The 21,610-nt window shown below is 36.7% G+C and overlaps 1 protein-coding gene across 1 annotated transcript; it reads left to right on the forward strand.

Moving 5' to 3' along the window:
- Positions 1-17,144: 17,144 nt before the first annotated feature.
- On the forward strand, positions 17,145-21,371 carry LOC110727616 (protein TRANSPARENT TESTA GLABRA 1-like). The gene is made up of 2 exons (XM_021907203.1): positions 17,145-18,340; positions 20,948-21,371. Exon 1 carries the CDS (start codon positions 17,326-17,328, stop codon positions 18,337-18,339), a length of 1,014 nt encoding a protein of 337 aa, XP_021762895.1. The 5' UTR covers positions 17,145-17,325; the 3' UTR covers position 18,340; positions 20,948-21,371.
- Positions 21,372-21,610: the final 239 nt, after the last annotated feature.

Below are 21,610 nucleotides of genomic sequence, written 5' to 3' on the forward strand. Positions count from 1 at the left end.
CCCGCAACAAAAAAAAAAAAAGAGAATCTACTTCACAAATTTAAAGAAGTTTTATCCCAACACCATATAATAATAAGAGAAATAGCCCTTAGTCTTATATAATGGACACAATTCTTTCTTATTTAACATGGGATATACATTCCAATATTCCCTCTTATTTTTATTATACTGGATTAATGTAGGATAATACTTTTACTCATATGTGGGTTTGCGCATAGGTTCAACATAAAATTACACATTAAGGCTAATCTAACAATATTTCACATAACTATGTATTTATTGAATATTTTTTGTGAGCATTATAAATTTGAACCATAAAATTGGAAATGAGCACCATATTATGGGAAGAGAAAGTGTATTTACTTGCTAAAAAATTAAAAGCAGAGATTGTATATTTTGTGAATAGTGTAAATTTAGAAGCATATCATGTAAATATGGAGAAAGTATGCTAGAAAATTGCAAAAGGTTTAGTTAAAAGCTAGTGTACAGTATAACTTAAACTCCTAAAAGTCCTAATTAGTTGTATGACAATTAAGGATCAGATACACTAAAAAAAAGATTTTGTATAAATAAACTCCTTCTCTCAGCACTTTTTTTTTCCAATTGAAGCTCATATAATTCATCCTACCATACACTCCTACTATATACTCAACTTCTTGTTTTTGTAAAGACAGGTTCCCATTATAATTGTCAATTTGTCATTGACAGTGGCCCTGCTCCTATTCTGCTCTGCTGAAATCTCATTTGTTCTGTCTAAAAGCTCAAAAGAACAGGATCTTAGTAAGTTAATAGCACAAACCACACGCATCACAATCGAGCTAATGATGTGCCCTTCTATTAGTAAATCAAGCTAAGGGAGTTTTACATAGCACATACATACTTATAGCGTTTGTCCGCATTTTATTATATAGTACGCTAATGTACTATTAGTTTGTATTCAAGGTATAATAGCGTTATGCACAAGATCAATATCGGACCAACAAATTTTATAGGAAGACCAGATTCCTACAATCCTACGTTTTGGTAGATTGAGGACAAGACATGTGGTTCGGTTTGGACCGGTTACATATTGCGTTTTTATGGCATTTTTTTCGTACAAATTATTTGTTAGTAAATGGTAACGTTCCATATATTTTAAACCCAATATAAAAGCCAACGATGTAAAACAAATGTCCAAATTAAGTAATTGAACTAAAAAAAAACAGAAGTGCATAACTATTTGGGCATAAAGTTTCACTAATTAAAACATTTGTTCAAATAATCATGTTATTATATTGGATTGGACAGTATTTTGGACTGAAAATTTTGAGTTTAGACCGGGCTGGACCAAAAAACAAACCCCGGAATCAAGGATTTTTAAGGATCAATGACTTTTGAGTCCTTTCCATTCTGGCCCCGATCAAACTTTGTACATTCATAAGTATTATTTTATTTATTTTCTTGTTTTCATCATCGTTTGCAATATTACAACTGTACATGTTTTATCACTTATATATCTCTCACACACACCCCGAACGCTAAAAAAATCGGTACACGGGATGAAATTAAAATCGATCATTTCAAATTAGTTTGATTTGATTTGATCTATCTAATCTTCCCATCACAAATTTTAAAATGTCACATTTTTAATCCAATCCAATTTTAGAGCAGTGAACATGCCTTATGAGTAGAGGTGGGCATGGGCCGTGCCGGCCCGCGGGTGACACGGGCCCAGCACGAGATTGGCCCGACCCATCACAAGCCCGCCAGTGGCACGGCATGGTGACCGAGGAGTGGGCCGTGCCATAAACACGATTTCAAGAATCCGGCACGAACCCGCTGACGGCATGGTAGTTTGGCCCGCCAACACGACACGCCAGACACGACCATAAAATAACATAAATAATAATAAAGAACTATAATAAGAATAATAAAATGAACAATAATAATATAATAATAAAAAAACATAAATATAGATTAATAAAATTATTTAAATAGTATATCCATTTTAAAAGTTGTTCAAAAAAAATTAAAAAAATTATGGACGGCCCGGTATCCGGCACAGCATAGCACGCCAGGCACGTGGGCCGTGCCATGCCGTGGGTTGAGGTGTGCTAAATGGTGGCCAGACGCGACACGGCACGCCAAGATACAGGCACGGCACGAGCCACCACCAGGCACGGCGAAAAACGGCCCGCGACGACAGCACGTTGCCCACCTCTACTGAGTTGTGGCCGCAAAACACTCACTGCCTTAACCCACAAGTCGGGGTAAACAAGGGTCGGCCTGCTTGCAATCGATTTGTGGTACTAATTTAACTGTCGGCCCATTTAAAGTTGTTCCCTCCTTTTCTCATTCTTTTTCAATCTTTCAACCACTTCATATGATTTTGAGTCGAGTCTTTTTTTCGTTTTCACTTTCTCTTTAAACGTCTTTTTCCTCCTAAGTTGTACTCCGTAACAGAGTTGTGTTATCCATTTCATTATTTTGTCTCGAGAATAACTAATTTTGTAAGCCGTACAATGACTAATATATCATGGATCTTACAATAAGCGTCTCAAGGCATTAGATTAGGGATTAATATATTACAAAAATAGTATGAAGTTCGGAATGTATGATAAAATCACACGTCGATCAGTGTAATTAATATTAATTTTACTATAATATTTTCACATTTAGTTCTCTTATCTAACGCCTCGGGGGTGCTCGTTAGATTTTGCCATATATCATTACGACATTACAATTTGAAGAATAAATTAGTGAAGTCTGATCAAGATGATTTTGATGAGATTAAACATCAATGGTGCGCACTTCAATGACCTTAACTTATTTGAACTTGTCAATTTTTATATGAAATTATCAGAACTTGTTAAACTTTATTTTAATGATAAATTGATCTTGGAGAAGCATTATTAAATAACAAACAATTATATAAATTAATCTTACAATGTATGAAATAAGTCAAAATAAGGTGAACATACGTAAGTGATACTTGTATTTATTTGACCGGATAAAGAGAAAAGATAGGGATAAAAAATTCTGTTGTTTGCTTAGGGGATATGGATATGGATAAATCCCAATAAAGAAAAATTATTATTAGTAAAATTTTCGAATTAGACATAATCAATAGTACAAATGTTCAATCACCATCTTATTACAAATGTAATTTAAGATAGGATTAAAGAAATTTGATTCCATTAATGAAAAATTCAAAGGTTTTGTACATGTCATCACCCCATATAGGGTTCTCAATTTCTTATATGTTGACACCATGTACTCGACAGTAGATTACTTGAAACTTACGCAGTACATGACTCAAAACTCTAATCACCTCCTTTTTGATAAGTATTTCTTATAATGTATAAGGATAAAGAGAGGAATCACGTAAGCACATACAAACGACAACCACTCTTTTGTTGACCACATATATTCCTCTCACAAGTTACAAACACCCATATCCTACCTTCTCGTCGATCATCCCTTACTAAAATCATCCCTATTGCTTTGTCTCCGACATATGATGTCAATTCTAACTTTTAAAAGATACAACTAGGAACATTGTTACCATTTATGAGCTCCATCGACCAATCAACGGTTATATTAATAACAAAGCATTAAGCGCCATTCCAGGCTGATTTCCTATAGTATATTAGTATTATTGTCATATTTATTTCATTCTTCCAATAAAATTGATTAGCAAAGCATTGTGTTACATTTTTAAACGTGGGGATCTCATAGAATAGTTGTTTGATTAAGTAAAAGTAACATTAGTAATCTTAGTATTAGGCTATTAGTATACTTCATGAAGACAAAGTGCACATGAATTTCTACTTGGTCGGGCACCGGCCACAATTACATGAGAATATATTAATTACAACCCAAAAAAAATGTCTATTTCGAGATCTATAGTACATTATTATTATTATTATTTTTTTTAAAAAAAGGAGTTTCATGAAATTCATATTTGTACCATATATATTATATACAAATTTGTCATATTGTTGTTATCATTATTATATACTTTCGAACGTAGCCTTATTGAGTGTACAAAGATTAACTAAAAATAAAAACAAAGGAAAAAAATAAAAACGACCCAATTATTATTAAAAGTGTACAAAGATTAACTCAGTCAACGTAAAACGACATCCATCATGTTTAAATGGCGTGAGCTTGGGTTTAGGATTAGAAAAAACTGTACATGCAATAATTTACATGCTTCTTATTGGCAGTTGACATGACGATATAATGTTGTATACTTTGTAGAGTGTAATTTGCTCGTCTTTATCTATTTGGTAATAAACTAATAGCTGTTGATGATAAAATATGATCAAATAGCCGAAGTATTGTATTGTCTATTTTCTTCTAGATTTTTGGTGAAATGTCCATTTGTGTTTGATGACTTTATTTGATCACTACTGATTGAAATACGTGGCAAAAATTCGACTAGATGATGTGTTGTAGTGTTGGATTCATAGATTTGCGTGTGAAATATGGCACATGTCCGACTCTAATTTATAAGCAGTTTGAACTTTGAAGTATATTAAAATGGTAATTATTGAATTTAAATGGTTTTGATTTGACCAAGATGTAATAATTTGATCCACGTTTCATTTCGACTTCTTTTAAAATAAAAAGTTACTAGGTTAGTTTTCGTGTCATTCACGGTAATTTTCAATAATTATTTTAAACTATCATTATAATTAGTTTTTTATTAAAAAAAAATTTAAAAATATAATTGACAATTTTTAAATTAAAATAAAGGATTACGAAAGATATGTTAGATATAAATTGGTGAAAATTATGGTAAGAATGTGCTTTTTATAGCTATATAAAAATCTGTGTTAAAGATATGTCAAATCTTTTTATTTTAAGTAATTATATTGTATAAAAGAAGTGAATTATTTTTGTAAAGGATTTGTCTTTAATAGAATTTTATTTTTATTAAAAAAAAAAAAAAAAAAAAAAAAAAAAAAAAAAAAAAAAACTATGAAAGATGTGTCATTACTTGTGTGTCTTTTAGTGTGTGTGTGTATATATGTACTTCCTCTGTTTCACAAATATTGCGACAAGGATTAAATTACGCATCCCAAAACACATTTTATATGCTAAATATCTATAATTATATTAGAGTAAAAATTATAAAAAGTTGATATTGTGAAAGTATTTTACGAGACGAATCTAATATGATCCCACATGACTTTATCTTACTTTACGTATAAATCATAATATGTGGTCAAACAAGTGTGATGAATAGTGTAAAATTCCAATTGTTGCAATATTATTAAAACGAGGAAGTACTAGATTAGTGCTCGTGCGATGCACGGTAGTAATAATTAATTGTGATATAATATAAAAATGAGGCAACTCATGTGGAGTAAACCAATGTAATGCATATAGAAAAATAAAATAATGAGGCAAAAATTATTAAAAATACAATTTAGAAAAAAGAATTGTTGTCGATTAGTTGTGTTGAAAATATTTAAAAGTAATATACATTATATTACATTAATGATGAACATTATTCCCAATAAAACTGTGCAATCTAGTGACTATATGACTAAAGACTTATTTATAAATGCCTTTTAATAAACATCGAAATATTAATTAATCAAACAATAGACTAAAATCTATTGTAAAACTATTAGCACAACATACATGTAAATATATAAATTACAAATAATATATCACCTTTATGTCCAATAAATAATTTCAATGGAAATAAATACTACTCGATCATTAAAGGTAATAACAATTCATAATTATGCAACACTAACCTATATTATTACTACCTTTATTTCTTTTTAGTTATAACAAAGAAATGTTTTATGTCTTATAAATAATAACCCTTTGTTGCAACTAAAGAGAAATTGAGGCAGTAAATTTTCAGTTTATGAATTGATGCTCTGCGTGTTTAGTTTGATCATTGTTTGTTCATTATTGCCTTAAAAATGTATTTGTATATGATATCTACTCATCCAAAAAAATACACAAAAGATATCACTTGTCACTATGTTTTTTTTAGTATGTAGCTTATTTATGAATGTTGAATGTAATAAATTCATTATCTCAATCAATTGTTTCAGCAAAAGATATTACATTATTTTCTTGTATTTACATTATTTTTTTTTTAATTATTTAATAACAAAAAATTGATTGAGATTTTACATAGTTCTATCTAATACTCCATTAGTCTAAGATACAAAATATTAGAGATATTAAAAAAAAAAATAAAGTGATATTTTAGAGTAATTTCTTTAATATCAATTATATAAATCGATTTCAGTATTATTTTTTCGGCAAAATTCAATAATACTCCGTCTAAAAGATAATTTAAAAAAATGGAAAAATATTTTTAGATAAATGTGTAGAGAAGAATTTATAACACGAAATAATAATGAATACATTTTATATAAAGATAATATATAAGATTTGTAATAATATTATTATAGTTGTACAATACAAATATTCCAAAAATAAAAGATTTTTGCTAATAATGGAGGGGAGTTGTGGAGGGAAAAAACAGCACCTGGATGTGACACATGTCACTCCCAATGTCTGTTTTAGTATTAAGTTAAGTTATTGATTGATTAATTGCAAAATGATATCAAGTTTTTGTAGAATTGACACAAATTACCCTTGCACTATGTAAAATCTATGCTATATATTCAAAGGCGTTCATAAATAACTCTATATGCCATGTGGTGCCCTTATCAGTTAATTAAGCTTCACTTCATGTGCTTAAAAATATGGATTATACTCCCTCTTTAATTTATTACTTGCTCCATTTTTCCACACGCTGAATTTTAGGAGAAATAGTATTTTATTATGAAAGAAGTGGAATTGGTGGAAGAATAAAGTAAAATAGTTGGAAGGAAATAGAATGCAAAAAATATTAAAGTATGATAGCTAGGGTTTCACTATGAGAGAAAAAATTAGTTAAATATTGTGAAAGGTGTCTAAAAAAGGAAATGGAGCAAGTAATAATAAATATAGCCACAAAAAAAAAAGCGAAGCAAGGTATAAAATACGGAGGGACCAAGGGAGCATGGGCGGAGCCAAGGAGGGATTGGGGTAGGCAATGGCCTCCCCCTTGGCTTAATTTTTAAACAAATTTTGCAAATTGTTACTATTTGTTCTTTAGCCCAATTGGTTTTTGGTGTTAAGAGAAGCTTGCAATTACTAATAGATTGGATGTTCGAATCTGCTTCTAACTTTTGCTATTGTTTTGGGTTTTTTTTTGTTCTTTTCTTTTTGTATTGCTATTTTTTTTTTATTTTTTTTTATTTTTATTTAGAATAGTTTTGTATTGTTAATTTAACTACTCAAATTAAACTCAAATCATTCCACATGTATTAATCACCATAAGAATTTAGTTATTGGGCTTTAGGATTTATAAATGAATTTTCATTTTTTATTAGTATTAAGCTTTGAAACTTCTTTGTACAGTGTAATAAGAAAAAGGTTAAAACAAATATTTTCAAACTTGGCCCTCTATATCCAAAATAATTTGGCCTTGTGAAAAAGAAAAATAATATCAAACTTGGCCTCCATAATATAGTTTTTCTGATTCCGCCACTGCGAGGGAGATGACCAAGATTTGAACACACTACCTAAAGTTTAAGAACTAAAGTGTTAGACACTAGTATTCACTAAGCTATCACCATCCTACTTGTCATTCTAGCTACCAAAATTAAATATAAATAAAAATTTCAATCATGAAATTAATGTCCTAACTTAGGACATCGCCCGGACCTAAAATCCATCAACTAGTGAAAACAATGATTCTAATTGCAAGTATCCTATAATTGCATTCAGTCTATCACTTCCCTAAGACAAAAATTAGCCATTAATATAATGTAACATTTCCCCTTTCCTTTTACATTGTAATTGTTTCCATTTAGAAGGGTGCCCTACATAGTTCATTAATTATTGTGCATTGAATTGGATCTACTTTGTAATAAATCACCAATAATAATAATAATAATAATAACTACTTTTTCTAAGAAGACAACTAATTTATTAATTTGTTATATATATATTTTTTGAAGTATCACTTTAATTATGTGGGACATTCACTTTCCTTTATTTTTAATTGGATAGCTAACGTGCGTGATGTCCGTACATAGCTAGTCATGTCCAGGAATCTTTTTCAGTTTGATTTTATGACATAATTAACTTTATTAGTTATTGGTAACATTAATGAAGGAAAATATGTTTAAAAAAATTTAGGGGTATAAATGTCTGCACATTATTTTTAAGAGTTCAATAGATAAGTCAACTAACATTAATAAAGGCAAATAAGTAGATAAACATTTTAAAGGATATAATTAGCCGGTAGGAATTTTTAGATGTTGATCACCAATGTCTAAGGTCCTTTTAGGCAAAACTAGCAGTAGCATTTAACTTTTAACGGTCGATAAACGAGTAGCTGTCAATTAGTAGTGGATAGAGGTTAGCTTCAATATAGTAATTGATAAAATACATTTGGCAAAAATTATGTTTGAAATATTAAAATATAATAAAATAGACATGCTTAACAATATTTAAAAAGTAAATAAAATTTGTCAAACACTACTCACTGCCTTTTATTTAAACGCCAACATTTTTAACCTTGAAACAATCTACCAAGACACTACCTGTACCACTACCCGCCCACATAAAACACTACCTTACCAACCACTCTTTTCCTATTAGTGTTTTGACTTGGTCCAAACTAGAGGTGATCATTGGGCGGGCCGGGCTGGGTTCGGGTCGGGCCAAGGCTAAATTTTTTTGCCCATTTTTTGGGCCGGGCCAGGCCAAACTTAGGGTCGAAAATTTTGTGCCCAAACACGCCCAAAGGGGTCAGGCCGAACAGGCTTTTCGGGCCATTTTCGGGCCGGGCCAAAAAAATAACGAAAAATGCATAAAAACGAATTCCCAAACCCGTTCAAAAAAAAATTTCGGGCCGGGCCAACTTTGATCACCTCTAGGCCAAACACTAACCACTGGCTAATACGCTATCATCAAACAAGGTCTAAGTCCTCTAAGATACATGACCACCAAAAACGCTACTTTCAATCACATCGCCACCTCAACACCAAATAAATTTCTCACAATGCTTTCATACTAGATCTGGCAAACGGGTCGTTTGGGTCGGGTCAATTTCGAATCAACAAATATTCGGATCGGATCGGGTCAATTCAGGTTTTGGGTCAGCACTTCGGGTTATATACGTGTCAGATCAAGTTCAAGTTAGGTCAGCTCGGGTCGGGTCAGTTCGAATCAGGTCAATTTTTAGGACCAATTTTCGGGACAATTTCGGGTTAAGTCAATTCGGGTTGGGTCACCAAAATAAAGTCACTTAAAATATAGTTGGAAAAATAAAGTAAAATAGTTAAGAAAATAAAAAAAATCGTGAGTACCTATTACCTAGGAAAGAAAGAAGCTCTAAAATAAGTATTCACCATTTCACCCTATTCACTTCAGGAATCGGGTCACTTCGGCTTTGGGTTGGGTCACTTTGGGTCGAATCGATTCAGGTCAATCAATTGGGGTTTAAATCGGGTCGGGTCACTTCAGGTCGGGTCAAGTCCGGATTTCGAGCCAATTTCGGGTTGGGTCATTTCGGGCATCGGGTCACTTTCGGGTCAACTTCATGTCGGGTCGGGTTCGGATCGGATCGGGTTAGTTCGGGTCAATGGTTTTGGGTTAACTTTTGGGTCACGGGACGGGTCGAATTACCAGGTCTACTTCATACTACGAAAAAGAATATGTTGTAAATGAATATAGAAGGGAAGAATTATCATTCAGTATGCAAAACACGTATTAGTGACTAATAATTCTCACACGATCGTTATCCTCACAACAGGGATCACAACTACATGGTGCATTACCCGCGTCATATTGGCTAGTAGCAAGTCTAGCAACTACTCAAGTTTTTTTTTTTTTCTTTTTTTTTTTTTTGTGACAAAGAGAACTTTATAAATAAAAGCGATATTACAACCTAAGAGAGCTAAAAAAAACCAAAAACAACCTAGCTAACACGAACAACAAAACCTTGTGTAAAAAAGCTAAGGCAACACACCTAAACAAACCCACATACAACTACCATAGTACCATTGACCAATGGAGGAAATACAAGAGAACGAAAGTACCACAAAAGTCTTGCAGTACACCAAATACTACGGAGCCTGATTAACCAAGAGAAACATACCACATCCAACATGTAGACCGAGAGATGCCGAATTACTAAAACATTCGAGATGGACTAGAAATGCAGAATAACACCATTGAAGAAACCCCAAACTCGCACTGACACCGAAAAATGAATGCACCATGTTGCTGAATAAAGGACCTTTGACAACATTCCATTCCTAGGGATCGAAAATCATAGCCGCATCCTAGGAGTCTAGGAACAAACCCAATAGAGTCATATACTTGAATGACTCTACCATGAACCTTGCATCCCAATGCTGGTTCTCTTCCTGCAACTCTACCAACAAAGAGTGCAAGAAAATGGAGGACTTTGCTTACCCCAAACATTGAAATTGGGGAGCCTCCTACAAGATTTTGATTTATAGTGATGACTGACTTTGTCATCACCAATTCCAACAACAAAAAGGATGATAGCAATTATGAATGCCCATATCATCCCACAACTAAGCAACAAGGACAGCAAACAAACCTCTTTCCTCAACGACACTGCTCTTTCCCTGCAATCTCCAAATGCAAGGGAAATCTTCCAACTACATAGGTAACTCCACCCCCTGGAAAACAAAACAAGAAAAACCACCCAAGCTCTCGAAGAAGGGATCACAGAACCAAATCGAAAACTCCCCTTCACCCGAAAATATTTAACTACCAGGGTAACATAGTCACACCCCGAAAAGGCAACCAAAAGGACCACCAACCCAACTAGCAAGGGATTGTTTAACTTTACAACCCCTATAACAGACCAACAAGGCTCTAAGGACAACAACACTTCGTGAACCTCCATAACTAAAACTACCCTATAAAACTCTAACTCATGACCAAGCAGAGAAAGAGAATTATTAAGAACCAAAAACAAAAATACTAAATTACACAAGGATAACATAATTAAACTAAGGCAAAACAATAACAATAAACTAACCACTACTAACCAAGGTAAAGAAAACAAGCACACGAACATAAAGAAATTCGTGGGTCAACCTAAAAAAACAGCGAGAACCAAATTAAACCTCACCGGCAGAAACCGACCTAACACCAAGAACAAACGTCACGGCCAACACAAGAACCACTTCACTGAACCAAACCTTGGAAAAGCGAGGAAACCCTAACCTTAACTTTACCTTTACCGTCGGGATTAATGGAATTTCTTTTGATAGCGGCATTAAGGGTAGCCTTTGGTCCTTGTTTTGCTGAGCAGAACACTTGACGAGACACCACAACTGATGAACCACCGAAGAGGATGAAGAGCAAACGGTTTTGCAAAATCCCCTGTTTTTTTCACCAAGCTAAGAGACCACTATAAAAGAAAAACTAAACAGAAATTAAAGGATTGCACTCACTGCGCGACAGCTAGGAGTAGCGCGCCTGTCGCCGGCGAGTAGGGGTTTGATAAAGAGGAAGCGGTGGGAAATGGCGGGGGATTCTCTAGAGAGAGAAAGTCTCGAACTCTGTATTGCCCATTACTGTGATCATATAACTACTCAAGTTCTTAAACTATCATAATTGTAGAAGTGTATTCTTAATCACTAATAAGACTAGTTACATTTAACACACCCGGTATTGTAAATCTATACTACTTATACTAAGAAGTGTTCTTAAGAACGCCTATGTGACACGTAGACCCATTATTACACCACGTTACCCATTCAACTCTTCATTATGCCACATCACCCACTCAACTTCTCAACATGCCACGCCACCCACACAACTAACAATAGTCTATGTTTTTTCAACTACATTAAAAAAAGTGAAACGCTAAACATCGCCCGCAATTTACCATATAAAGCCCACAAATATGATATGGTTTGACCATTATGCCCTTTTTCTAAAATTGAAATAATCTCGGTGTAAAAAATGTGGAGCCGTACTGGCTCGCCGGGGGAGACCGGAGGGCAGGCCGGAGATGCGGGGGACGCCGGAGGTACGTCGTCGTCGACGGAAAACGAGGTAAGTCACCGTTAAAATTCACGGTTTACCGTCGGAGTGGCTCCGGCGCCTAGGGTGGACGCCCAAACCGTAGCCTGGACGTCCAAGCCAGACGCCAGAACCACCAGAGTGGCGTCTAGCCCAGACGCCCAGACCACCAGACTGGCGTCCTGGGCAGGCGCCACTCCACTGGGTGAGGCGGCCCTGCCAGGCGCCAGTCCAGTGGCTGTGGCAGCCCTGGCAGACGCCACCCTTAATAATTAATTTTTTTTTTCTTTTTTGATTTTGTTGTTGTTTTTTATTTAATTTTTTTAAAAAAAAAATCGAAAATGATTTTTTAAAAAAATTCGAAATGGTTTTTTTTTTAAATTAAATTTGAAAATTCGAAATAGGTTTTTTTAAAATTAAATTTGAAAATTCGAAATGGTATATTTTTAAATTTAGTTTGAAAATTCGAATTGGGTTTTTATAAAAATTAAGTTTGATTATATATAATTATGCTTTTTTTTGTGTTAATTATGTGTAAATATAGAAATTAAATGTATTATCCGTTAAATGTATTTATTGTAATATAATTGATGCAGGAATATGGTGGAGACGGAAATGATTACAGTGGGATATTTGGACATGATGGTCCATTCGAAGAAGCTCAACAGGCGATTGATTGGGCAAAACAGGTTGCAATTGCAGCTGGATTTTGCTTGGTAGTAGTAACTCATAAATCTCAACGGGATGGTAGAATGGATCGCATTTTGAGATGTGACCGTTATCGCAAAAGAGAAGAAAGAGATTTTCGTACAGCCACTCGGTTTGATACAAAGCGGAAAGGTTGTGGGTGTGAGTTCAGAGTAAAGGTTCGACAACTACGGAGTCGTGACGGTTGGGAAGTGATTGGTTACTCTAAATGGGGGTATCACAACCATGAGATGATAGTATATGAAGAGGGTCATCGACAACTGAGCGGCTTAAGTCCTGCTGCGAAACTAGTTGTGAAAGAAATGAGTGATGCTCAAGTGAAGCCTGCTAAAATATTAGCATCTGTGTTAGAGAAATTTCCAGAAGACCATCCAAACCGAAGACACATCTACAACGTCAGACAGCAACTCAGGTTTGAACGGTCAGAGGGAAGGAACCCTATACAGCAGCTGCTACACCAGGCACAATCACGTGGTTACCTGTTCTGGTTTGATTCTGATGAAGATACAGCGGAGGTGACTCATCTTTTCCTTGTGCATCCTGATTGTGCTGATATGATCAAGTCTTGGCCATTTGTGATTTTGATCGACTCAACGTACAAGACAAACAAGTACAAGTTCCCACTGGTTAAGATGGTTGGGATGGCTCCAACGAACCAGAACTTTCTGATTGGTCATGCAATCATCAGGGATGAGACGGCTCCAAGTTATTATTGGGTGTTGGAGAAGCTGAGAAACTACATCGGGCCTAATGATCATCCAGCAGCCATCGTCAGCGACTGTGAGGGAGGTCTCTTTGCCCCCATAGCAGAGCTGTTTCCCGAATTGAACCACTTATTGTGCACATGGCACATCAACAACTGCGTGAAAGTGAAAGCCTACAACCTTTTCAAGAAGAATTTGGAAATGGCAGAGAGATTGGTGAATGGTAAGTGGCGAAAGATCCTACAGGCTACCACAGAGGAAGCGTATGAGCGAGCATTGGCTAACTTCAGGGATTCGTACCGCTTCCGTGGCAGTAGGCGGTGGCACATACAAAAGACAACGATAAATATAATAAAAGACATACCGCTTCCGTGGCAGTAGGCGGTGGCACATAATCATCATCGCTGTGGTCGAGATCTGCGATCAACCTCGGGTGCGAATACCGATTGAACCATTCCATGTAGTAATGGTCACACATGGGAGTAACCCCAGAGGGCGGCCGCTGCAACTCCGCAGTCCATAAGCGGGCCACCATCGGAAACTGGTCCCACGTCCCGGTCATGATATCCGGCCATTGCACGACGTAGTCCCTCGACGATGCAGGCCGGACCGCCTTCATCGGGCATGCCGGGGGAGGAGGGACAACTTGGACAAATCCAAGCTGGCGAAGACATCGCTGGGGCATGTACGCCTCGACGATCTCACGATACTGAATGAGTCCCGTGTACAGGGTCCTGGGTACCCTAACACTAGGGTTCGGGCCGAAAGGCATCCAGTTCACCTGTACAATACCAACATATAAAATTTAATAACATGAATATAATATGTGCAAATAATAAAATGTAGACTCTATAAATAAACGTTACCTCTAAGGGGGACAGCCTGTCCAGCAATAACCGTATCGATCGGAGGCGGTCAACGAACTTCTTCTCCGAGCGCGGACTCCACGCACAAGCACGCGGCATCCCCTTATCAATAGGAACTGGGTCACGATGTGGTCGCAATGCAGGAAAGTACTCGTATATCCAGGTCCGCAATAGAGTCAGACACCCAGTGATACCTGCCGCGTCAGCCCGACTCGCAAATCCTAGTTGGCGATACAAATACGCCAACGTAGCCGATCCCCAGGAAAACTGGCCTACACTGTCGGGGTCACACGCCTCTACTATGTCGCGTGGCCTGAGCTTGTTTCCGCCGCTCTTATCCGGAAACAAGGTACATCCGAGGAGTAGAAAAACATAAGCACTCAGCTGTGCGTCGGGCGTCCTACGTGCAATGGGGTACAAACACCGCTGCAACACGGATGCGATCTTCACACCTCCGTGTTCCCAAACACCTAGCGCCTCGGTGTACAGTGCGGCCCTGTCCACCGCCAACAACTCCGCCAGCGAATCTGCCTGATCCGCATCAGCCACAGCACAAAGTCGTTTACCCTCAACACGAATCCCCAGAATGGCCTCGACGTCATGTAACATGATCGTCATCTCACCGAACGGAAGGTGGAAAGAGTTTGTATCCGGCTGCCATCGCTCAATGAAAGCTGTGATCAGCTTACTGTCAATCTTATCGTGCATGGTGGCAGGAACGTGATTCAGCCCAGTGCCCTCCAGTCGCTCGAACATCTCGCTCTCCGCCGGCCAGGCCTCAGCCCATGTACGCAAAAGGCTACAAGTCTTTTCCCGGGTATGACATTTCAACAACCCCGTAACTGAAGGCCTCTCCTGGTCCTCCCAAATACGGGCAGCTATGTGTCCTAGAAAGCTAGGAATCACACTCCCGTCAACAGGCCCACCGGGCACCTCACTCCTAACAACCCAAGAATCATTCCCGGCCCTCGACCGTTTCCTGCTTGCCCCAGATACAGTGGACGCAGATGATGTGCCAGATCTACTAACAAACCTACCACCCCTACCCTTACGCACCTCCACCATATGCGTCTCGTACATGTCATCAACCCTCTGACTGAATGGACCGTAATCATCATACGGTCCACTGCCATCGTCCACATCCTCATCCTCATTTGCGCCCTCCTCCTGCTCCTCCTCCTGGTCACCCTCCTCAGCATCATCATCGTCATCGTCATCCTCATCCCGACGATGGATCCGTTCTCTACGAGCTGAGGCCGAAATACCACGGGATCTGACATGTCTATGCCCCGACCTCTCCACTGAATAACTTCTACTAAGAAGCTCTATATTCTTCCCCGCACCATGACGACCCAGTGAATTCTACACAAAATTTTAAAATATATAAACATACAAAAATTTATACGATAAATAATCATCATCGCAAATCAAATTAACTAAAAACATACAAATAATTGTAAACAAAATATAAACGTAGAAAAAATACAACGAAATTGAAAAAATTTATAAAAATAAACAACAAAATATAAAAACAATTCAAAAATATATTACACAAAAAAAAAAAAAAAATTAAAAACAATTTTTAAAAAAAAAATAAAAAAAAGGGGGGGGGGCGCCCTGTCTGGACGCCCAGCCAGCAGTGGTGGCGCCAGCTGCAGACGCCGCCACCAGTTGGCTGGCGCCTGGGCTGGACGCCACAGCCACGGCTGCGGCGCCTTGAATAACCGCCACAACCGTGGCTGTGGCGTCCAGCCCAGACGCCAGCCAACTGGTGGCGGCGTGTGCAGCTGGCGCCACCACCGCTGGCTGGGCGTCCAGCCAGGGCGCCCCACCACCGTCACGGCGGTTTTTCCCTTTTTTTTTTTTAACAAAATGTACCTTTCCTCCTTGGGACATCCTTCCCTCCGCCGCCGCCGCCAATTCCTTGCCTTGCCGCCTCGACATTGCCGTTATTTGAATTTTTTTTTTTAGAGAGGTTGAAAGAAGATGAGCAATGACAGTGTGAGTGATGAGAGTGTGAGTGTTTTTTTTAAGGTCAAGGGCAATTTTGGCAAATCAAGTGAATTTTGTGGGCTTTATGTAGTAATTTGTGGGCGATGTTTAAAAAATCCCTAAAAAAAATATATGGATAAGAAGGTTCGAGCACTAGACCTCTTAGAAAAAAAAAATTACATTGTTTAACCATCTAGGCTAATTGTCAATTATGCTTTAACCTTACACTTAAATTAATATTATACTATAAAAGTATTAAAGACACATACCACATATTCTATCTGTGTCTTAAAAAGTGTTATACTTTGACCGGCATATAATTTTAGGCAATTTAATTAACTTAAATAAAATAAGAGGTAAAATGGGATAAGAGGAGTATTAAAAAAATTTAAAAGAAAGATAGTAGGATTAATAGTTTATCGAAAAGTAATGAATGTGAGATGCAAGAAATAATACAAAAAAGGAGTAATGGGTTTTGATGGGGACTATGAGAGGAGTAATATATAATATTAAAATGTAGTTTTTGTCAAAAAAGAAAGTGTAACACTTATAAAAATCCGTCCGTATTTGATTAGTGTAACACTTATTAAAACACGGATAAAATACAAATTATTAAATGCCCTAAAAATTAACAATTGTACAACTACAAAAGTAATAACTTAAGCAACGTTCGGACTACTCACTAGTTTGTAAGTTATATCATGCTTTGTTCTTGTTGTAAAATAGGAGGCCTTATTTTTCCTTTTAATTGGGTAAGGCCCATTATGAAGCCCAACACCAAATGCAGAGAAAAAGTTGACCGTTGACTAGTAGTTAATCCTTCCCTCCAAAAAGTCAAAATTCAACAACTCTCTCCATTGACCGGCGCTAGAATTATCAGTCTTCTTCAACCTCTAAAAATCCCTAATTCTCCTGAACAAGATCACAAACCCTAAAATTTTCAAATCCCTAATTCAATTTTCCCCAAAAAAATGGAGAATTCAACCCAAGAATCTCACCTCCTTCCAAACAACACCCTCGTAACGTACGATTCACCTTACCCGCTATACGCTATGTCGTTTTCTCTCTCCTCCGCCGGAATTTCTCGCCGGAGCTCCGATCAAATCATCGCCGTTGGAAGTTTCATCGAAGAATACAACAATCGCATCGATATCTTAACCTTCGACGAACAAACCCTAACTCAAAATCTCTCATTTCCTCATCCGTATCCTCCGACAAAATTGATGTTTCAACCTTCAGCTTCATCGCCGCCTATTCTGGCATCGTCGGCCGATTTTCTCAGATTGTATTCTTTCAAGAATGATTCGATTGAGTTGGTGTCTAAGCTCAATAACTCGAAATCGAGCGATTTCTGTGCGCCATTGACGTCGTTTGATTGGAACGACGTCGTTCCTCAACGAATTGGAACTTCAAGTATTGATACAACTTGCACGATTTGGGATATTGAGAAATGTGTGGTGGAAACTCAGTTGATTGCTCATGATAAGGAGGTTTACGACATTGCTTGGGGAGAAGCTGGAGTTTTTGCATCGGTTTCGGCTGATGGAAGTGTTAGGATTTTTGATTTGAGGGATAAGGAGCATTCTACGATTGTTTACGAGTCGCCGGAGCCGGATACTCCGTTGTTAAGGCTAGCTTGGAACAAGCAGGATTTGAGGTATATGGCCACCACTTTGATGGATAGTAATAAGGTTGTGATATTGGATATTCGGTCTCCTACGATGCCGGTGGCTGAATTCGAGAGGCACCAGGCCAGTGTTAATGCTGTGGCGTGGGCGCCTCATAGTGGCCGGCATATATGCTCTGTTGGTGATGATTCTCAGGCGCTTATATGGGAGCTTCCCACCGTTGCTTCCCCCAATGGGATTGATCCTTTGTCAATGTACAATGCTGGGTCGGAAATAAACCAGTTGCAGTGGTCTGCTGCTCAGCCGGAGTGGATTAGTATCGCTTTCTCGAATAAGTTGCAGCTGCTGAGAGTTTGAGGTGTGTTGGGATTGCTTTATTTTGGTTATATTTGTATTTGCTTTGTTCTGTATGTGCGTTTGCCTTGGAGTATTGTTATCGTTGCTTGACATTGTTGCACTGTTATCAGCTGATTTTGCTTTGTGAGTAAGCTTGGTATATGTGTGGAATTTTGTTTAATTGTTGTTGTATGACAATTATGTTACCATATAGGGTGATGCAGGGGTGATTAGATAGTAGTTTGGATGAGTCATTGATGAACAAAAATGAAGCAGAGTAGTACAAGCTAAGAATCTATGGCCAATTGGCCTTACCCATTTTTTTTAATGAATATATATATAGGAAGGAGAGAATTGGAGCCTTTTGAGATTCTTTATATACATGGAGATTCTACTGGAGAAGCATTAGTTATAGATGGTATACTAGTAATTGATATGTTGAATTTAGGCTGAGGAATGCGGTGAGAAATGTAGGGTACATGTTGCACACTTTAATTCATTGATGAAGATTTTATTGTTGATGTACGTATGAACTCTTGATCACTTGCAATTGAAGACACTAAGTTTTCCTTCAAGGCTTGAACACCTTCTTAACAAATAATAAACCTTTTAACTCCATAGTACTTCATATAGTTTCAGGCTCCATGTGTGGGCAAAAAAATATTAAGAGGAGATATAGTAGAGGAAGAGATGTGGAAGTAAGATAAGTAGATGGAATAGAACTATCAAAGACAGTGAAGTAGAAGATGGAGTAGAAAGCAGCGTGAAAGATTTAATAGTGGGGTTTGGGTCTTTATATACACCGACTAATGCACTAAAAGCGCTAAAAATTTAGCAAGATTTCTTATTGCAGGTCAGACTCCAAATTTATATTTTCATGTAATCCCTCTTAATTTTCAGTGAAAAATTACTTATATAGTGAGTTTAATACTTGCTGCTAACAAAAAAACAAAAAAAAAAAGTTACGCCATTATCCATCTGTGATGAGCCCTGTGATGAGCCCAAGTGAAAAAACTTCAGACCATCTTTATTCTAGCCTTCTAGGTATTTAAAAAATGTTTTCGAGAAATCAAATTTTAGTAAAGCCCCACATTATAAATGCTTAGAAAGCACTTTCCCATTCTAAGGTAAGTGGTTTCTGTGTATTTACTTTGAAAAACCGGAAAAAGAATTCCAACAACAAACTGAAACCTTAATCCCACAGGTGGGGGTTTACATGAAAAATTCTCTCCTAGATTTGCCAACCATGATCCTTCCATTCCATTCTATCCAATGTTATATGCTCCTCCAAACTCACCTTCTACATGTCCTTCTTAACTCCTTTCATCCAAGTCACCTTTGGTCTTCCCTTCCTTTTTCTCTTTTGAGATCCCCTTGATCCTAACCCTTTACTTTTGTTACTGGTGCGCTTTCCGGTCTCTGCCTGACATGCTCAAACCAACGCAACCTGTTTTCCCTTATTTTATCCTTAATGTCCGCAACTCCATCTTTCTTGCTAAGATGTTCATCTCTAATTTTATCCTTTAGGGTGTTCCCACAGATCCATCTCAACATACACATCTGTGCTAATCACATCTTCCTAATATGGTCCTCCTCAAATGCTCAACATTCTGACCCATATAACAATGCTAGTTTGATAGTCGTTGATAAAATCATATCATGCATATTTCAAGTTTTATTTTAAGATATATATATAAATTAAGAGGGAAGAAAGAGTTTGGTTTCAGAGGGTTGATTAACTTTGTGATCATGGATCATCAAGAGATCTTTCATTGTGTGTCAAAAGCAGGAAGGGAACAAAATGTCTTGAAAGGCTTAATTTCTTTGATGGCCTTCACCTGCATTGGAAATAATCCCACATTTGCTTGGTAGTAGGCAGTTAGGAGCAATTTACACGTGGACCAAAGTGATCTTATAAGTTTCACATAACATAGATTGGTTTTGTGAGGAAAAAAAAAGTCAAGGTTGGTGGGCACAATTTTCTCAATATACCTGCATATAGCTAAGAGTTGAAAATATTTTTTTTCGACAAATTTTCTTTTTAAATAGCAACTGGCATTTTTCTATGATTGAAAAGAAATGGGATATTAGATTATACAATACAATTATTATGGCTACTATGTAAGCTTTTGATTTTGAGTAATTTATTATCGCATTTTAGAAACATTTTTTTATTTTTGGATATTGGCTGCTACATTTCAAAGGTGTGATATAAGTGACCATTATCTGAGGTTGACGATATCATAACCTACTTTTAAAGCTGCATATGTGAAAACCAGATACTAGAAATGCAAAATGATGTCTAATTGTTTCAATTGCATTCTTGAGGAGTTGAGGCTGCATAAATACATCTTTATCTTTGATTCCTGTGCAATTGTCACAATATTGAGTTGGGTACGAGAGTTTGAAGAGTCAAAACGCTGCTACACTTTTTGTGTCGCTGAGAGATTAGATGTTTTTTGGGTTTGGTGCTATACTTTTTTTTTATTTTTTTTTATTTTTTTTGTGTGTGTGTAAGATTTTACTTTGTTGGGTTAGTATTAATGTTGCTGTTAGCTTCTGTTCTCCATGGAAGTTAAAATGATATCCGACTGTTGCCAGTATTAATGGATTCTGTTCTTTTCTGCAGAATTTTGTGCTCAAGCCTACAACTTTGTATAGCTGAAAACTTTACTGGGAATTGCTTTTTTATTGTAGCTGTTCACAAACTTTCGATTGCTGTGACAAGTGCTGAAGCTCTCTTTTGCTGGGGTTAGTTTGTTCCTGACTTCGCGCGTATTTCTTGGAAGCATAATTGCTATTATAAGATTTATGTGGATAACGTGAATGCTGTTTCTCAGACTGGATGTCGTGTGATTAGATTAGGATATAGGATTGCTGTTATTTAAATAAGCTGTAGTTTTGAAGAAATATATACGGAGTAATAAATTTGCATTTTTTTTGTATTTATTATTTGCCCCCTGGGCGGTGGCATCTTTTGGCTGCCAGTATTGAATTTGTATTAGAACTCGAAGGTTGTTTTAAATGTATTATTAAGAAGGCAAAATTTAACATGCTGGAAGCCATTTTTCTTTTTAAGATTTTGTGGATAACCGGCAGGCTTCTACTATGTGCTTGGATTAGGTTATCTGGATATACAAGGATATTCAGTTAGTGTATTCCATCTTTAGAAGGGATTTAGTTGTGGATAACCAGAAAAATTGATTGTTCAGAGGGGAATCAGCAACCTCGGTGTTATAGGCGGGAAATTCAGAGATGTAGAAATGAGGAAGAAGAGAATTTAGGGGTTTTG

This window comes from Chenopodium quinoa, unplaced genomic scaffold, assembly GCF_001683475.1.
Source record: "Chenopodium quinoa cultivar QQ74 unplaced genomic scaffold, ASM168347v1, whole genome shotgun sequence".
In the NCBI taxonomy this organism is placed as follows: Eukaryota; Viridiplantae; Streptophyta; class Magnoliopsida; order Caryophyllales; family Amaranthaceae; genus Chenopodium; species Chenopodium quinoa.

Coding starts and splice junctions, on each gene's coding strand:
- LOC110727616 (XM_021907203.1), top strand. CDS start 17,326: ATGGAGAATTCAACCCAAGAATCTCACCTCCTTCCAAACAACACCCTC.